Consider the following 20,004-nt stretch of genomic DNA (forward strand, 5'->3'; position numbering starts at 1 on the left):
CTACAAACCACAATCCCAGAGAACTTAGACAACAATGTGGACACTAAGAGAGACTTACATAGATCTAATCTACATGGGAAGTAGAAAGTAGAAAATGACAAGATCTCCTGAGTAAATTGGGAGCATGGGGACTTTGGGGGAGGATTAAAGGGAGAAGGGGAGAGGCAGGGAGGGGAGCAGAGAAAAATGTAGAGCTCAATAAATATCAATAAAAAATAAAAACAAGCCGGGCGATGGTGGCGCACGCCTTTAATCCCAGCACTCGGGAGGCAGAGGCAGGCGGATCTCTGTGAGTTCGAGACCAGCCTGGTCTACAGAGCTAGTTCCAGGACAGGCTCCAAAGCCACAGAGAAACCCTGTCTCAAAAAACCAAAAAAAATAAAAATAAAAAAAAATAAAAAATAAAAAAAAACAAATACTTATTTAAAAACTACATCCAAACAGTTAATGAGAAATCAGTATATATCTTTCATATATACACTCAAAATACTCAGCAATAAATTGGAAATAACTAATGTCTAACAAATGTAGAAAGTATTCTGAACTTTTTTTTATCTAGGGACTAAAGAAATGGATCAGCAGTTACCAGCACTGACCGTTCTTGCAAAAGACTTGGAGTCTATATTCTCAACACCGACACTGTGATTCCCAAGTATCCCTAACTCCAGTTCCAAAAGACCCAATGCACTAGGGCAGCCAGATATGCACACGATATACATTCATACAAGCAAGCAAAACAAGCATGCTTATAAAATAAATATAATCTAAAAGAAAAAATACTCTTTAATATAGACTGATTTACAAAGGAAACACAAAATGCTTTATTATCAAATGCTTTAAGAACAGCATTAAACAAGCTAATTCACAGATGAGTAAGAATCTCAACAGACAATTTGAGGCAAATCTAAAAAACTACCCAGTCATCACTAGAGAAGAAAACACATAAAAATTGAGAGAAGCTAGAGAGATGATTCAAATGATTAAGAGTGCATGCTGCTCAGTTCTCAGCACCCATACCAGGGGGCTCACAATTGCTGTAATTTCAGCTCTAAGGGACCTGACATGCTCTTCTGGCCTGCTCAGGCATACACAAATACACAAGCTTTCTTTAAAAGACCTACTTTAGGTGGTGGCACACACTTTTAATCCCATCATTCTTCCAGAGGCAGAAGCAGAGGCAGACAGATCTCTGAGTTCAAGGCCAGCCTGGTGTACAGGACAGCCAGAGCTACAGAAAAACCCTGTGGTTTAAAAAAATCCATTATGGAGCTGGGTGGTGGTGGCGCACACCTTTAATCCAGCACTTAGGAGGCAGACGCAGGCGGATCTCAGTGAGTTTGAGACCAGCCTGGTCTACCAAGTCAGTTTCAGGACGGCCAGGACTGTAACACAGAGAAACCCTGTCTGGAAAAACAAAAACAAAACAAACAAACAAAAAATCCAATAGGGTTAGGATGTAGTTCAGCAGGTAGAACATTTGCCGGGCATGACAAAATCCTAGGGGTTCAATCCCTATTCCCCATAAACAGAATGTGGTGTAGACCTGTACTCCCAACACTTGAAACAAAGGCAGAAGGATAAAGTTCACCGTCTCCTTCAGCTACATATCAAGTCTGAGGTCAGTCTAGGCAAGAGATCCTGACTCAAAAATAAGCAGAGGAACACAAAAGCAAAGTGTACCTATCAAAGGTCTGAAGCGATAACATTTTAAAATATCAAGCTATTACATTCCAGGAATCTACAAGATGCCTAAAAGAAAAGGATTCTAAGAACTTTCAAGGAGTTTTCTAGAAGTCTATCAAAACCAACAGACAATAATATCCTGAGTGCACTAATAAAGTCTGGCAGTGACACTTGAGAACAGGAGTAAACTGAGGGTTCAAGACTCATCAAGCGCATTTTAGCCAGGCATGATGACACATATGACCCATAATCATAGTGCCTGGAAAATGGAGGCTATACAGCATGTTCAAGGTCAGCATAATCTACAGGAGATGCAATCTTCAAAACAGTAGTAGCATTTTAGGATAAGTAAGTTTTATTTCTTTTTATGAACAAGAATTCCATTTTCTTGCTCAGGTAGGGCTTTATCTCCTAGTTCTGATGGTTTCTTCTAGCCTCATCCCATCCTTTGGGGTGCTGGGATTATATGCATGTGTTCCATATACTTGGCATAAGGATGTTATAGAACCAAAGGACTTGTAACAGGCCTTTAATCCCAGCACTAGGGAGGCAGAGGCAGGAGGGTCTCTTATGAGTTGGAAGTCAGCCTGATCTACAGTGAGTTCCAGGACAACCAGGGCTACGTAAAGAAACCCTGTTTCAACAAAAACAAACAAAAGCAAAGAATTGGGAATTAGGAAGTTGGATCAGCAGGTAAAGCAAAGACTGGTAAAATGAAACTGAGCTCAATACCATTAATCCACATGGTGGAAGCAGAGCCAATTCCTGCAAGCCATCCTCTGAGCACACACACACACAATTCATTTTTTTTAAATATTTATTTTATTTATTTATTATGTATACAATATTCTGTCTGTGTGTATGCCTGCAGGCCAGAAGAGGGCACCAGACCTCTTTACAGATGGTTATGAGCCACCATGTGGTTGCCGGGAATTGAACTCAGGACCTTTGGAAGAGCAGGCAATGCTCTTAACCACTGAGCCATCTCTCCAGCCCCCACACAATTCATTTTTAAGAAAAAGGGCTAGTGAGATGGCTCAATGGTTAATCCACATCTGCCATACACACTAATAAACTCAATGGGGGCAGGGGGGGAACATAAAAGTTTGGTCCAAGTCCGACAGCTCAACTTAACAGCAGCTTCACTACTATTCAAACTTTGAAATACAAATACAAAATCTGGTTTTTTTTTTTTTTTTTTTTTTTGGTTTTTCGAGACAGGGTTTCTCTGTGGTTTTGGAGCCTGTCCTGGAACTAGCTCTTGTAGACCAGGCTGGTCTCGAACTCACAGAGATCCGCCTGCCTCTGCCTCCCGAGTGCTGGGATTAAAGGCGTGCGCCACCACCGCCCGGCCAAAATCTGAAGTTTATACAGGGATAAAAGTATAAATCTGAGCCTTGATAATAAATAGGCCAGAAAAGCTATAAAGGCTATGACTATAAAATAGTCAGCAGAGAACATAAAGGAAAATGACAATATAAGATCATTTTCAGTTTTTTTATATTTCATGTATGTATTTTTGAAATAAGGCCCTAGCAGATATGGAACTTACTGTGTAGACCAGGCTAGCTGTGAACTCACAGAAATCCACAAGCTTATCTCTCAAAAGCTGAGATTAAAGGCTTAAAGGCATGCACCACCACACCTGACCTTTTTATTTTTAATTACATATACAAGCATGTGTCTTCATGGTCCATGTGAGTGATGTGTTCAGGGTGGCCAGAAGAAGATAGTGAATAGCCTGGAGCTGTACTTACAAGAGGTTGCAAACAGCCCAAAGTAGACACTTAGAACCAATCCTGGGCAATCTGCAGTTGTAACTACTCTTTACAGCTGAACCATAACACTAACCCCTATTTTAAATGTTTGTGTCTCCGTAATGTAGATGGAACTAGCAGTCAATATCATAGAACTCAACTTAATTTTTATTATATTTATTTATTTTCTGGAGGAGGGATGCACATGTGTCATGGCACAAGCATGTGGGGCTCAGAACTGCAGGAGTCAATTCTCTACTTTCACTAGTGGATCCTGTGGATCAGGATTGGAAGCAAGTACCTTTACCTGTTGAGCCTTCCTGTCAACCCCTCACCTTATTTTTTGAGCCAAAGGTCTGTGAACCTGGAGCTTGCAATTTCAGCTACACTAGCAACCAGGGAAGCACCAGATATCTGCCCATCCCTGCACCCCAATGCTGGGGTTACAAGGCATTCCACTGTACCTGGCTTTTATGAGAGTACTTAGGATCAGTACAAGGCAAGTGCCCTACAAATGAGCTATGTTCAAAGCTATGTGCATTTTATCATACCTTTAAAGAGTAAATAAAAATCAACCACATATAGGGAATATCAAATAAATATAAAGAATCCTTAGCCAGAAAAGTGATTTTAAGGGCATTTTCAAAACCCTCAAACTTTAACCATACAGTATATACTCATATCTATTCTTTTACTCAGACACTAATCTGTGCTACAAGAAATGAGAAAAGGTGGACATAGGGGCACATACCTTTTATCCCATAGGACTGAGTAAGCAGTGAATTCAAAACCAGCAGGTAGGGCAGAGCATGGGCACTCGCCTTTAATCCCAGCACTTGGGAGGCGGCGGCAGAGGCACAATCTGTGAGTTCTACATAGCTAGTTCAGGACAACCAAGACTAGAGTTTGTTTCTGTCTCAAAAACCAAAACAAACAAACAACAACAACAACAACAAAAACCCAGCAGGTCTACAAGGCATGTTTCAAGTCAACCAGGGCTACATAATGAGCCCTGAGATTTTTTTTTTTTTTTTTTTTTTTTTTTTTGGTTTTTCGAGACAGGGTTTCTCTGTGGCTTTGGAGCCTGTCCTGGAACTCGCTCTGTAGACCAGGCTGGTCTCGAACTCCCAGAGATCCGCCTGCCTCTGCCTCCTGAGTGCTGGGATTAAAGGCATGCGCTACCATCGCCCGGCCTGCCCTGAGATTTTTAAAAACAAACTGAGAAAAATAACTGGTGGCAGAGTACCTATGGTACAGCTATACTGTACTTATGTTACATGGTTTGAGCACCAGTCATACTGTATATGTACTCTACTTTGATATGGAAAAGGGTACTTTTCCCCAAAGATAACAAACAGAATTATAATAATTTCACTGCTACAGACCTTTCTGTTCTAAACAGATAAATCAATCTCTCTTGCCCACCCCGTCCCTCTCACCTGTCTGTGCCAACAAGTTCACTAAAGTCCATCTCAACCTTTTTTCTGGATCCGGCCCACAAACCTCTTCCATTCTCATACCCATAGAATACCCATGACACTTAACTTTTTGCACCTAGCTCCCCCTACTCCAGTGTTAACGACAAAAGCCACAGTCTTACAGGTGTTAGGCAAGCACTCTCCCACTGTACTCCCAATCTTTTTTTTTTTTTTCCGAGACAGGATTTCTCCGTAGCTTTTGGTTCCTGTCCTGGAACTAGCTCTTGTAGACCAGGCTGGCCTCAAACTCACAGAGATCCACTTGCCTCTGCCTCCCGAGTGCTGGGATTAAAGACGTGCGCCACCACCGCCTGGCTTGTACTCCCAATCTTAACCAAACACTGCTACCCACCATTTATTTACTACTCTATCAGTCTAATCAAGAAAGTCTTTGAGGTGTTGAGATCAACATGCTCAATATGTTCACGGAAAATAAGGATATACTTTACAAAGGAATGACATGCCAAGGAAACCAAGATGCATCTAAACATTGGCCACAGACCAAAGTCTCTCTTTTGTAGTGCTGAGGATAGAATCTAGAGCCTCCCACAAGCAAGACAAGTGTTCAATCACTGAATACATGTCCAGTCTTACAGTCTTCTTAAGAGTAAAGTAAGCCAGTGGTGGTGGCACACACCTTTGATCCCAGTACTTGGGAGGCAGAGGCAGGCAGATCTCTAAGTTCGAGGCCAGCCAGAGATGATACACAGAGAAAAAAAAGAGTAATGTAAAGGTCATGGATAGTGATGTATGTGTTTAGTCCCAGCACTAGGAGGGGGAGGTAGGCAATTTGAGTTCAAGCCAGACTGTTCAACATAGTGAGTTACAGCCAGGGCTATGAAAAGACTTTGTCTCAAAAAAGAAGCAGCAGGATGGTAGTAGTGCACACTTTTAATCCCAGCACTTGGAAGCCAGAAGAAAACACATCTCTGAGGACAGCCTGATCTACAGAACTCTAGGACAGTCAAGGCTAAACAAAGAAACCGTGTCTTGAGGGCTTGGGAAGACAAAACAAAAACTAAAAGAAGGGTAAAGTAAAACAAGAAATGTAATCCAACAATATCATTTGTACCGGCTTTTGTTTTTTAAAGTACTCTGTAAGGCTGCTAAGTTCAGTTCTCTCCAGAACCTCATAAGGCATACTAAACAATCCACACAAAACTGGAGCTTATGTAACTGAAGAAAAATTCTATTCTTGCTGAGCAGTGGTGGCAAAGGTCTTTAGTTCCAGCGCTCAGGAGGCAGAGGCAGATGTATCTAAGTTCGAGGCCAGCCTAGTCTACAGAGTGAGTTCCAGGACAGCCAAGGCTACACAAACCTTGTCTTGAAAAACTGAAAAATAAAAATCTACTCTTAAAAATTGTTGGACCTCAGGTATATATATTCAGTAGTGGAGCACTTACCTACTAAACATAAAAAAATCTGTTAAAATTTTTTCAAACTCTAGTTACGTTTCTTATAGATAACTTTACCTTTTTCTTTAAATCAAAATGGAGACAAGGTAGGATATAGCGCAGTGGTAAAGCACTTACCTACATTAACTCACACACACACACACACACACACACAGAAGAGTGTAAAGGAAGGGGAAAGAATTAAAGGGGAAAACAAACAATCTTTTGTTCTAAAGACAAAAGATTCAACCAATCTTTGGATAAACACTACACACCTTACATAGTGACAGTCTTATAAGTTCTTCAAAAGGAGTTCTGTCTACAGTAGTAGGTCTTACCAACTGGCAGTCGAGAGACATTTACTAGACACTACTGACAAGGGTAGTAGGTTTAGCAGCAGTAAGAGCACCAGTGTTAGACACTGGAGATACTCATGCACACCTTATGATGCACTGGAGACCCAGTTACAATTTAAAAAAACAAAAAACTGCTCAAAATGTCATTAATTCTAGTGTTAAGAAACTATGCCTTAGAGAGGTATGGTGGCCCATGCCTTTCATCCCAGAATTCAGGAGGAAGAGGCAAATGGAGCTCTGGGAGTTGACACCAGGATGGTCTAAGCAGTGAGTTCCAGAGCAGCCAGGACTGCAGAGAGGAGAGTTTCTGCCTTAAAAAAAGAAAAGAAAGAAAAGAAAGACAAAAAAGAACTAACAAAAAGAAAAAGAAACTATGTCCTACAAAAATCAAAACATATTCTTTCATAAGTTTGCAAGCTACTTGCATATAAGATAATCAAGGCCAAGCTAGATCAACTCTAGTAATTCATAAATTTTAAACTTATTATGAAAGAATAAATGCTAAAAAAAAACAGTAGACAACAAAAAAAATGAAACAACTTTGTTTATACCACAGTAAACATTCCCTTTGAGAATACAAGAAAATGTCAGCAAACTATAGCTAAGAATTATGTATTAAAAAAGTGGCAGATATGAGCATAAATATAAACCAATTTATACACTTATTTAAGGGCACTTTATATCACTGAACTGCAAATTTAAAAATATTTTATTTTGAAATTCAAGTTAACCTTTAAATTATAGGGTACCAATGAGTTTATACTAACATTAACTAGTGCTTAAATGCTTTAACAAGTAATACAAAGTACTGTAATAAAAATGTAGGCCCAATTTTGATAATTAAAAGTACATCTATCCTTACCAAGCCATGACAGTGTAGTGCATATTAACATAAGCAAACCCAAATTCTAAAGTCATGTTTGCAGACAATTTAACGTCTCTGAACCTCAATTTTCTCACCTAAAAAAATATATCTACTTCAAAGACCTATTGCTAAGAATTAGCAGTAATACATAAACAATAGAAGAGGAATGTTGCAAATGGCAGCAGCAGTAATTGGTAGCAATACAACCCATGAATATACTAAAGAAAGGCTTAATCTGTTGATCATCATCACAAGTAGCAATCCACCTGACTTGACTCATAAACTGTAATATATTCTAGGTAAATTTTAATTCTGAGCAACGCTCAACCACTACTTAAAATCAGTCATATTCTAGAGTATTTAAAAGATAAAAGGCCCATCTCCAAATAGTACTTTATGAAAAAATAGATGCCACCTTTATTTCATTAAGGACCATGCACATGACTCAAAGTTCAAAGTGCCCAGTCATGCAACTTCCCAGTTTTACCTACTTCTCATAAATCCTTCTCTGCACTGTACTGGCAAACACACATCTCCCCTTTCAATACAAATGTGAGTGCCTCTCCACAATACCTGGCTAGGTCTTTCACATTTATGTTAAATGCTTATATTTTAACTAATACATTCAGCAAATTCCTATGATCAGAATTCAGTGAATGGCAGCTATCTTTACTTGTATTTTTTGAGACACAATCTCTCTCTGTATCCCTGGCCATACTGGCTAGAACTCACTGCTTTTGCCCACCACCCCTCTGCACCCCTCCCCCAACCCCAGCACTGAGACTAAAGGCATGCTCTGTAGTTATCTTTACAAAGTACTTAGAAACAGATCAAAAGTAAGTCATTAGATCCACCAAAATTCTTAAACGCTAGCACATGAATCAAACCTGGTACACTGAAGATTTACATGAGGTGATATGCTGAAACAATTACTTGATTAGCTATTTAAAAATTACATTTATATTCTTAAAAAAGAAAATATATAGACTGCACTATGGGTCCTTATTGAGGTGAAAATTAATTAACACAGCCTACCTATGGAACTGGACATAATAATGTATGAACTAAATATTGGTTAAGGATAAAACTATCTGTTGGTTGAGCTTTTTTACATTATTAAATGATTTTTTTGTTTTGGTTTTTTTTGAGACAGGGTTTTTCTGTGTAACAGCCATGGCTGTTCTGGAACTCACTCTGTAGACCAGCCTGGCCTCCAACTCACGGAGATCCACCTGCCTCGGCCTCCCAGTGCTGGAATTAATGGCGCATGCCATCATGCCCAGCTTACGATATTAAATTTTATCTGATCTTTCACTAGTATTCTTTGCAGCTTACTTTCCTGGATTAAGTTCCTGCTACGTTTACAGAGGCACTGTTCCTGGATAACTTGTGTTCCTTAGAAAAACTGACAATTTTCTTTAATTTCATACATTAGAAAAGCTTTTATTGTATTTCATGTGTGGGTATAGAGGTCATGTGGGTCCTCAGGCCTGAACTCAGGTCCTCAGGCTTGGCAGCAAGCCTCCTTTACCCACGGAGCCATCTCCTCAGTCCATCACTTAAATAGAAAGTCACATCACATAAAGCAGATATATGGATTTTCAAGGCTTTTAAAAGAAGCGTTAGAGGTCTAAAGACTTGTCTAATCTTACTGTTTTAGGGTGCTAACAAAATATTCTCTTATCTTTCATTAAGAATATTTATCTACAATCCCAAAGTACATTTGCTTATTAAAGAAAAAGTTAAAATTAATGTTAAAATTTGTGAATATGTGAATACAGACATTCACACTGTTTCTTCATTGTTCCACAAAAATACAAAGTCATCCTTCCATTTAGTTTTGGCAAATGAATACAGAGGTCAGAGTTCATGCTTTGTAAGACGGATCACTACTTATTATTTCTTAGTCTGTTCACTAAGTCTGCTAATATATCACTTCAATTTTGAGTAACTTTCTACATGTCTACTTGGAAAGATATTTGCAGACTCTGACACAATAATGCTGGAGCGCTAAAAGATTTTTAACAATTACTCATATACTTAAAATGCCTAATTTTAAAAATCATTATTGACATTATTAAAATATCAAGCATATAAGAAAAACATAAATAGCACTACTTATTGGACAATGGAATGTGAACCTTGAGGAAAAACAACTATTTCCAGAATTTTCTTGCTAAATACAAACAGAAAATCTGGCATTTTTGTTCACTCGGGTCTGAAAAGTTGTACTATTACTTGCACAGCTAAGTCAAATTATTAAATCACTTTCTATATTCCACATATGTCTGGCCAGTATTAATGTATTTAAATTCTGAAGGACTCACGGGTAGCAAAAGTCTTATTTTTTAATAAGCTATTTCGTGGTATGCTATTTTGTGTCAAAACAAACCTAACTCAATAATGAGCTCCAACAATGTGCATCTGAAGAAATCGCTTGTTTTTACTAGGGCTCTTTTCAAAAGTTAAGACAAGTACGAGGGACATCGCAATGAGGTTTCACAGGACACTAGTCACAGCGGCATTGCCCTAGGAGAAACTCTGATACTGTTAAACACTATTTTGAAATAAGCCACTCGTCCACTTCATTATTTTCCCTAGACCAAATCATTTAACATAAACAACTTGCCTTTCACCACACAAAGCGCTTTACATTGTCAATGCTGAGGCGTAGGTACTGGTGGAGTATGTGGAAAACAGGTAACTAATTTAATTTCCTAGATGTAGTGAAAAATGCTTCAACGCCCCTTCCAAATACGATACTGACCATTATGTCTCCATGGGGCCCCCAACAGTCTACTATAAGGGAGTAATTGAATGTCTTCTTTTCCTCCATGCCTAAGGACTCTGTAGGCGCCGTCCTCAAAGAAAAGACAGCAAAGCCCTGGCAGGTAATACCCAGGGTCCCCCCTAAAAGTGGGGGCCTAGGAGGTGCGCTGCTGCCGGGGATCTAGTTACTCTCGCCCCCCTTCCCCCAACCCACTTCCCGGGTTTTCTCGGCCTGCTCCTTCCCCACCCCGGAGTCACACATCCAGATGTTGCCGCCGCCTCGGGGCTCTCTCTCCAGAGCTCACGTGTCCCCGACAAGTGCTTCTGCATCTGCCCCCCAAACCCTGGTCCTCCCCAGGCCGCCCAGCCGCCCGCGAGCCCGTCTATCCCAGGGCCCCGGGAGGGGAGGGAAAGGCGGCAGGAGGAGGAGGGGAGACCGCCGCTTCCCCATCGGCAGCGGCGGCCGCAGCGAGGCCGGCCGGGGCCGCCGGGGTCGCGGAAGGAAGGGCCCTCCCGCCCCGGGCTGACATGGGGGTGTCCGGTAGCTCATTTCTGACCTCCTCGCTCTTCAGCACCTCCTTGAACTCCCGCTTGATTCGCTGCACCGCGATGTTGGCCATGTCTCTGCCCGCAGCTGATTCGTACCCGCCTCCTCCGCCACCGCTACGACCACCGCCACCGCCGCCACCTCTTCCTCCACCGCCTCCTCCCTCAGTGATTCAGACCCGAGCACACGAACGCTGCCACTGCCACCCTAGCCGCCGCGTTCCCCCCTCAGTGTAAAATCACCTCCGCGCCCGGCCACCAAAATGGCGCCGGGTCCGCGCATGCGCACCACGCTGACCCGGGCGGGCGGCGCAGCCGCTCCAGTGGTAGCCCCATACGTCTCAGCAGCGAGCCCGGGCCCGCGCGCCGCGCCGCGCGTCTGTGCCGGGGCTTCGGCCGCGTGGCTCCGCCCTGCCGGCGTCTGGGGCAAGGAGGGTGCGGTTTCCGCGCCCGGTCAGTGGGGTCTGGGCCTGGCGAGCCCTCCCCTGCCCCTTTGGCCCGGAGGCCCGGAGCCCCACCCGGCCTGAGCCCCGCTCTAACTCTGCCAGACCCAGAGCCCACGGGCTGGAGGTGCCTCCCTGTGTCTAGCCGAGGAAAAAAGCTGTGCAGGAACTCGGTCCTATCCTGCCGTCCGTTGGTAAACCCCCCTGCTGCCGTTGCTTTTGTTCTGGAACCATGATAACGCAGCTATTATTCGGTCATCGCAGGTATTACAGAGACCTTGAGGTTGTGTAATGGTTGGATCCCACGGCTTGTACTTGGTCCAGGTATTGCCAGGGAGAGGCCCGTGGTTGGTTTAAAAGCCAGAAAATCTTTAGCCTGTTTGGAGAACTAACGTGTTTTTCAAACTTGAATGTCTTCAGGATCCCCGGAGAGCTTGTTAGATTGCTAGGCCCTATCCCTAGAGTGTGGATGGGCCTAAGAATTTGCATTCTTAGCAAGAATCCTGGCTACCTGTTTTTCAGCGAGAACGGCTGAATTAAGCATATGAAAATCTCTATATATATTATAGTGGAAGTTGGAGAAAGAGACACTCCTTAGGAGGAAGAAGGAGCGTTAGACCTACAAAGGTGTTCGGCACTGGTAGGTTTCAATAAGCAGTGAGTAAGTATAATTGAATGGAGAAGAAGATAAACGAGTAAAATGTTTTAAGTGAACAATAATCTTGAAAGGCTATTTGAAAGTAGCTAATACCGAGAAGTACTTTGAAAATAACATTTAGAGATAATGAAAGTGTTATTTTAGTATGTTTCATGTATTTCTTCACCTAATCAATCAGTTGAATATTCTAAGACTAATACAAGCTGAGTATGGTGGTACACACTTGTAATTCCAGAACTCGGAGTCAGAAGCAGAAAGATCATGAGTTCGAGACCAGTCTTAAGAGTGCTACAGGAGCCGAGAGGATTTTTTACTCCCCCTTCTGTCCTATGCCACCTCCGTTGTCAGCTACGATTTCCTCATCTGTGAAATAAGAAGGTTGTTTAGACTTCAAAGAATCCAAAATTCTGAAACATCTCAAAACATTTCCCTGAGTAGACATAAATTATAAAAACTTGTAGCAGAGCCCCCTAGTGGTTTTAAGGGAGCTCAACTGTTAGAACTAAACACTACAAAGAATTTTTGCCATGATAGAAACCTAAGAATATTGTAGATATTTGTGCCCACACGACTTAAAATACTTTTTATCGCACTCTGCCTAACCTCAAGAAACTTAACAATAATCCAACAGAGAACAAGTTAGAAAGGTCTGATAATTTCTTTGAAAGATAGGGAGTCGGTAATGCTTCTTCTGTGCCGAAGCTTGACCCCAGGGCCTGTGCATGCCGAGTATGTGCCCTGCGGACTGTGCGTGCCGAGTGTGTGCCCTGCGGACTGTGCGTGCCGAGTGTGTGCCCTGCGGACTGTGCGTGCCGAGTATGCGCGCTGCGGACTGTGCGTGCCGAGTATGTGCGCTGCGAACGGCCTGTGGCCCAGCCAGGTTGTGGTGTGTGTTTATGCTTAGGCAGGCTCTCATTATACAACCCAGGCCGACCACCAACTGAAAGTTTTCTGACTCGGCCTCCCTAAGGCTCAGACTATGGACAGACACCACCACACAAGGCTCAGGTTTATGAATTTTTTAGTGCAAGTAATTATTTGACGGCAAATCCCACTTTTGGAATTCATTCTAATAGAATAACACCTTAACAACATTCTAGAGAGCTGAAAGGATGTAGCTGGTGATACCTGAATTACTTCATGAGTAGGCTCATAGCAGTGTTGATGTCTTAGTTTTGGCAATGCTCCGCAGTAATTTACAATGTTCGCATTACCAGAAGGTGAGTAAAGAACATACAGAAATCTCTACTATCTTTGCAGCTTATCTGTAAGGCAGTCATTCTGAACTGGGCTTGGCGCCTTACTCCCAGAACCCCAACTACTTGGGAAGCTAGGGCCAGAGGTCAGCCTAGAGGAAGAAAAACATCTGATCAAGAGAATGGTATCTCTGGTCTGGGTGGAGACCCACCCCGCCGGTCCAGCTGGGCTAGTTGAATCAGCTAAGGGACCACCTTCTGCCTACTAAAGAGAGAGATGGCATGATTAGTTCTTTAATGATATGCTGTACTTTTCCTTCCCAGAGTCTCCGCCCCTAGTGCAGCTCAGCATCTGAGCTTTGTATGGTTGTCAGTCTGCCCACATTTCTGAATTACTCAGAAAAGTTTACTTTTACTGTTTGCTAAGCATGCTTTTCCTTAATGCTTGGGCTTTTCTCCCCAGCATTTTGGGCTTCCTTAACTCTTTCTATACAGCTTCTCACTGTATGACTGTTTATTTTTCATGTGTCTGACCTTTATGTCACCTTAAATGGCTTCCTCCCCTCCCCATCTCCTCCAGCTAACTGCTGAAGTGTAGAGCTCACCTGGCTTGGGTTTTTATTTTCTTTATCTGTTTGTTCTTGAGAAAGGGTCTCACTGGAGCTTTGGCAAGCCTGGAGCCTAGTGGTAGACCAGGCTGACCTCAGAAAAGACCCATCTCGTGCCAGGTGGTGGTGATGCATGCTTTTAATCCCAGTACTCGGGAGGCAAAGGCAGGCAGATTTCTGTGAGTCTGAGGCCAGACTGGTCTACAGAGCAAGTTCCAGGACAGGTAGGAGTGTTTCACAGAGACAGCCTGTCTGGAAAAGCTAAAAGAAAGAGAGAGAGAGGAAAAGATCCACCTCCTGAGTGCAGGGATTAAAGACATGCATTTTTGTTTTAATTATCTTTATTTCCATTTGAGTCCATCCTTAAGTTCTTTTATTAATGAGACTAAAAACCCAAAGGATAGGGCTGGAGAGATGGCTCAGTGGTTTAGAGCATTGCTTGTTCTTCCAAAGGTCCTGAGTTCAATTCCCGGCAACCACATGGTGGCTCACAACCATCTGTAATGAGGTCTGGTGCCCTCTTCTGGCCTGCAGACATACACACAGACAGAATATTGTATACATAATAAATAAATAAATAAATATTTAAAAAAAAAACCCAAAGGATAATCCCAGTATTATCAAGACCTTCACTTAAGAAGGTTTTTTTTTTTAATTATTACAAAAGAATCCAGGCAGAAGTGATGCCTATATTAAAGGTGCTTTTAATTCCAAGCACTCAGGAGGCAGAGACATGTGGATCTCTGAGTTTGAGGCCATCCTGGTCTACAGAGTTCCCTCACAGCCAAGGCTATGCTAACCTTGAAAAATATATATATATTCCTAAAGAAAGAACTTAAGATGTGGGGGGAGGGAGAAGTCATGGCATATGTGTGAAGGTTGTTGGGAGTCAGTTCTTTCACCATTCGGTTCCAGGGATTGAGCTCAGGTCATCAGGTTGGCAGTGTTAGAAATAACCTCAGGGTTGAGAAAAGAGCCCACCATTCCAACTGCAGTGTCTGCACAAGGCCAACTTTACTCCTGACCGATAAGGTGTGCTCAGAAGGAAAAACACACTGAGACAGGAAGTGCATTTGGTGTTTCCTCTCACTCAGGTAGTGACTGTGCCTTTTCCTCAAGGGCTGGCTGGCTCCCACCTCCCAGTCTTGATGTAATTGGTATAAAAGGAATTGGTGTGCAGGAAATGAAGGGAAGCGAAAGAAAGAGAGTGAAAGAGGTCACTGCTCTAGGTCATCGGATTCCGGGGATACTGCAAACCTTGGACCTTTGTGTAAGCAAAGGAGGGATTACAATATTTGCTTAAAGTCTTACAAGGTGGGAGAAGTGATAAAAACACTTGGACTCCTTGTTTTAAACACAAGTTTTAGAGTTTGATAGAAAAAGACCCATTTGATATTTCTACTACAACAAGCAACTCCCTGCTGAAACATCTCACCAGCCCCTAGATCTGTCCCTAGTAAACTACTTCCTCTAGGACCTCCTTAAAAAATGTCTATCAGCTCCTCAATAATAGCATGAAATTATGAATCCATCAATGCATCAATATATTGATTAGGTCAAAGCCCTCATGATCCAGCTGCCACTCAATGCTTGGGTCCACTGATTGGGGGACCAGATGTTCGAAACATGCATGGTTTCAGGGAGATACTTGATGCCCAACCTATAACAAACACTATGCAATGCAATTCATATCAATATATTACCATTTATATGCCAGGAGAGATTACATTTGCATATGTAGTGTTTGTGAAGTGGTACTGGAAAAATTTGTAAGCAGCTGAACAACAGTAGCCATCCTTGGAAAACAAACTTAAGTATTTGGGGAAAGAAAAGGAGGTTGTTAGGGCCTACCAGTGAGTGCTGAGCCTGACAATTGAGTTCTTTCCCCAGAAAGCACGTGACTTCCACCATGCACGCAGGTGCACACAAGTAAATAAAGTAAGTGAATGTTCACCATATATCCTGTTGTGTTGGCTTATATTTTTGTTTATTTGAGGCAGGGCTCAGTGTGTACTGAAAACTGATCTCCAACTTGTGATCCTCCAGCATCAGCTGCCCAAATTTTAAACATGTGACTCCACACTAGTCTGGAGATTGTTTTTTTTGTTTTGTTTTGTTTTCTTTTTTCAAGACAGGGTTTCTCTCTGTAGCCCTGGCTGTCTTGGAACTAGCTTTGTAGTCCAGGCTGGCCTCAAAGTCACAGAATCCATCTACCTCTGCCTCACAAGTGCTGGGATTAAAGGCATGTGCCACCACCGTTGGGCTAAGATTTTTTTCTTAATGTTCTCTGTGATTAAATGGCAAAGTGGTATTTTAACAAAGTCTGCAGTAAAGCCACTTTGTGCCACTGAGTTATGAAGAAAAGACCACTTTATTCATGGGACACATTTTTTACTGGAAATGGCTGAAGCATGCAATATTCATGCAGACTGAGTTATTTAGTAGGCTCCCTGACCTGGAAGGCTCTCCTGACTCTTCTTCCTGCTGCCCACTGAGAGTCTGAGGTCCACATACAATAGCCTCACTTCTCCCACAGATCACTGGGCCTCTCCACCCAACACTGGCATTTCCCACCAGTGAGGACTCTGGACTCTCGTGGTTTCTCACCTTTTGACCTCGTTAAGCCTTGGTACCAGGCAACCATGGCGCTCTTGGCCCAGAGCCTTTGGCCCCTGCTCTGTGTTTGACAAATCACTGAGGAGCCTGTGCCTTCTCGAAATTGACCATCTCTGAATTCCTGGGAGGCTAAGAATTACAGACTCTTGGGTCTCATTTATCTGCCTCACTCCTGGGAACTTTGGCATCGTCTATACCTCCAGCTTTTGCACTATTTAAGGGCTTCTAAACTTGGCCGCCTTTGCAATCAGCTTTGGCCCAAATACCCCTTGGATATTGCTTTCTGTTCCACTCTCTTCCACCTGCAACCAATCTGCTTTCTCGTTCACTGGCAGCTTCACCTTCCATTCAACTGCTGGCAATTGGGTCTCCAGTGGGTAGCCTCTAACCATTCCCCTGGATGTGAGGCTTCATTTCTGGAGCACAGTCCTCTCCTCACCTTCTGGCTTTTCTCAAAGTCCTGGTACCAGGCGACTGTGTCTCTCTCCAGCTCAGAGCCCTGTGCCTGCTTCAGCTGCTTCTTTCTGAGTTCCTGAGACTTTAGGAATTGCAGACTCTTGGATCAATCTTCTCTGCTTCACTCTGGGAACTGTGTCATCCATCGTCTGTATGGCCACGCTCCCATTGGGATGTCTTTTGGAGACCCACTGACCACTCCTTTCAAATCAAATCTGGCCTCAGTATTCCTTAGACCAGGCAGTCAGGAAACGGAGAAAGAATTCTCCACTTTCTTTTTCTGTCTGCACTCCCTCTCTAAATGTCCTGTCTGCTTGCTGCAACATGCAGGTCAGATGGATAAGCCAGCTTCCTCTTGCTCAACACACACCGGTTTTCCTTTTCTTTTTATTTACTCAAGTCCTGCTTCCATTTGGCCCTGGTGACCTTTCCCCTGTCACTTTTCCTTGCCTTCTCAGGAGACAGCCTTGATAGTTTGGTACAAATTTGTTCTGTTTCACTTTTTACTATTGACTGCCCTTGGTAATCAGCCACCTGTGTCTCCTGTTGAATCGGCTAGAAAGAGGGTGTCGAGGTGCTGCTGTGGTGATGGGGAAGGAACAGGCGCCTTAAGTTGTGAGCTCCAGGGAGTCAACTTGGATTCACCTCAGACAGCATTTTACCAGATCCAAGTGGCGCCTGACGGTTCCACGGAGCCCGGACAGTAAAGTAAAAGTCAGCTGCCCCAGGATGTGGCCAGCACCCCAGCTTTCTCAGGTCCCCCAAAGATGACTGATGCTCCCCAGGTCAACAGGAAGCAGTCTCAAGAACACGACATTCTCATCCCTGCCTCACCCGCTATCCCTTTCAAACTCCTCACCTTTTTATAATAAACGAAAGGGAGGAGGGTTAGTATTCACGCATGTGTCCTGGCCTGCCCTTGGGGTCCTGACAGGATACTCTGCTGCAGTCACTAAGGGCGCCTTTTGTGCGCATGCCTGCTCCCTCTCGCTCTTCTCTTACCTCTTTCTCATTCTCTCTCTTCTGCCACTCTTACCCTCGTGGACTGGTCTCTGTCCCTCTCTTTGTCCCCTTTTCTGCCCCTCTTTCTCCTCTTCCAATAACCCATGTGAGCACTGTATGATGTGTCTCCTTCCTGGCCGCTTTTTAAATTATAACACCGTGTCTCAAAATAATAATAATAATAGTAAAAGGTTTCTGTACCCTGGTATTAAGTCTCTCCACAAATGTAATGAGCCAGATCAGGCCGAATAATTATGTTCATGTTTAATCTGAGCAAAGCATTCCCGGTGTACCCAGGGAAGAGGAGAAAAACCACGAGGGAGAGCCACGTGGCAGATTGGAACCATGACTTAAATAGCCTGTGGGTATGGCCTTTAGCATCTCAGGGAGAGGAGCTGCGAGTGGTGGGCTTCCTTAGGGGTGGGGCCTGGAATAGGAGGGGCGGGACTGAGTGGAGCTTCCCAACAAATAATAAGGAGGTCTCAGAATTTCCCTGTTTATAGGAAATATGCAGCTACAAGTGAGAAGTAATAGAGCCGCCACGTTTCTCACTGGGATCACCGGTTGCCTTTCCCGTAGGCCCTCTGCTAAGATCCCAATTGTCATTGCTGAGTTAGTTAATTCCTTTCACCTCTCTAAAGCAGAACACTTTTAGAGCCTAGAGTCACTGAGAAGCCACAAGGCTCACCTCAAAGGCCATGCATTGACCAAAATGAGAACTTACTGCTAAATGAAGTTCACACCTAGTTTGCATTTACTGAATATTTTAATTGTGCCATTTGCTTATCGTTCATTTAGGAGCACAAATACTTCCTAAATACATCAACGTTACTAAGTTGAATATGTTTGCTCTCGCAAATTAATTCTCAGTCCTCATCTAGTCTGCTCTGTGCTCTAAGTGCTGGAAGTATAATCTACAGTAGTCTCTGCACCAGTGGGCTCCCTTGAAATCTGTGTTCTCTTTAAGTGTGGCTAAAGGGACACTGACAGAGGTGGAGCTGAGGGGCGGGCGATGATGCATTCATTTTCTTCCAAATCCCACACTTCCCGTCCAGTGGCTCTCCCGATAGCGCTTTCATCATTCCACTGATGTTACATTATTCAAGCATGTGGATTCCAAGGCTTCCTGATATTGTTAGCCTTTGTCATCTTTAATGCTTATAAACAATCTCCATCAAATTCCTCTGCGTAGCAACCTTGAGATGAAGCTATGCCTTACTCTAAGTTACTAAACATTGTAGAACAATAGCTTTCAGACTGTACATTGCCCTGTGTGAATCCATTGTATAAAACAGCAGTACTCTTCGTCTTAAGTTAAAATGACAAGGCCTAATGACTTCACAACTGTTTGTGGAGGTAAACAACCACCATCTATCCAATATAAACCATGAGGCACAGACTGATAGATAGCTTATTTACACAGAGTATTAATATTTAACAAACCTATCAGGAACACTTTGGCATGCAGAGTTTTCTAATACTGTTTTGATATCATGATCTGCACATACTGGGAAAAAAAGAAAAAAAATGTGGGTTATCTAAAGGAGGGATCTCTCACGTTAGGTATAGTGGCACTCAGCGCCCCATCAATAGACACCTGTCTGTCCCTGAGCCTTCAGCATGCTTCTGCTGCTTGACCTCGTCCACTCAAACTAGAATTCCTGCAGAACTCTAAGATAAGCTCTGTAATTGGATTTTAATGTTAAGATTTATTGTGTGAGCTGGGCACATGCCTGCCTTTGTGAGTTCCAGGACACCCAAGGCTACACAGAGAAACAAATTGCTGCGTGACATTTCCTGAAGAGAGGTATGTCTATTCACCCTAGATAAGATAATGACAGACCAAAGAAAGGATTCTATCCAAATGATTTTAGTGAACCCACAAGTTTATTGGGGTTACTTACTGGAGTGTAGGTGACTCCTGAGCAGCTGCATCACCAAGAAGTGTCACCCCTCCTATTATCTGCCACACACACCCAAGACCCCATACAGCACAGTCAAGATTGGTCCAATGGGACAGGAGGGTGTGGTGACAGAAATTTCAAGTGAGGGTATCATGAATCCACCCTTCTCTTCCCTACTAACCCTCACCATGATTAGTAATGGGAACTTAGTTGGGCTCACCTGCTGTTTTGTTGGAAGGACTGCAGGCCAAGGTTTTCTGTAGGTCACCAAAA

General features: G+C 43.1%; 1 protein-coding gene across 1 annotated transcript in view; it reads right to left on the minus strand.

Annotated features, from left to right (window-relative positions):
* Ube2k (ubiquitin conjugating enzyme E2 K) overlaps nucleotides 1-11,485 on the minus strand; it is a 57,424-nt gene extending 45,939 nt beyond the window's left edge. Inside the window, exon 1 of the mRNA XM_041671054.1 lies at nucleotides 10,860-11,485. Within this exon, the coding sequence (XP_041526988.1) occupies nucleotides 10,860-10,922 (63 nt within the window). The 5' untranslated portion in view covers nucleotides 10,923-11,485. The remainder of the gene's footprint in view (nucleotides 1-10,859) is intronic.
* Between the last annotated feature and the right edge of the window lie 8,519 nt (nucleotides 11,486-20,004).

Source organism: Microtus oregoni, unplaced genomic scaffold (assembly GCF_018167655.1).
Source record: "Microtus oregoni isolate MIOR12 unplaced genomic scaffold, Mior012 000021F_ref0000039, whole genome shotgun sequence".
Classification (NCBI taxonomy): domain Eukaryota; kingdom Metazoa; phylum Chordata; class Mammalia; order Rodentia; family Cricetidae; genus Microtus; species Microtus oregoni.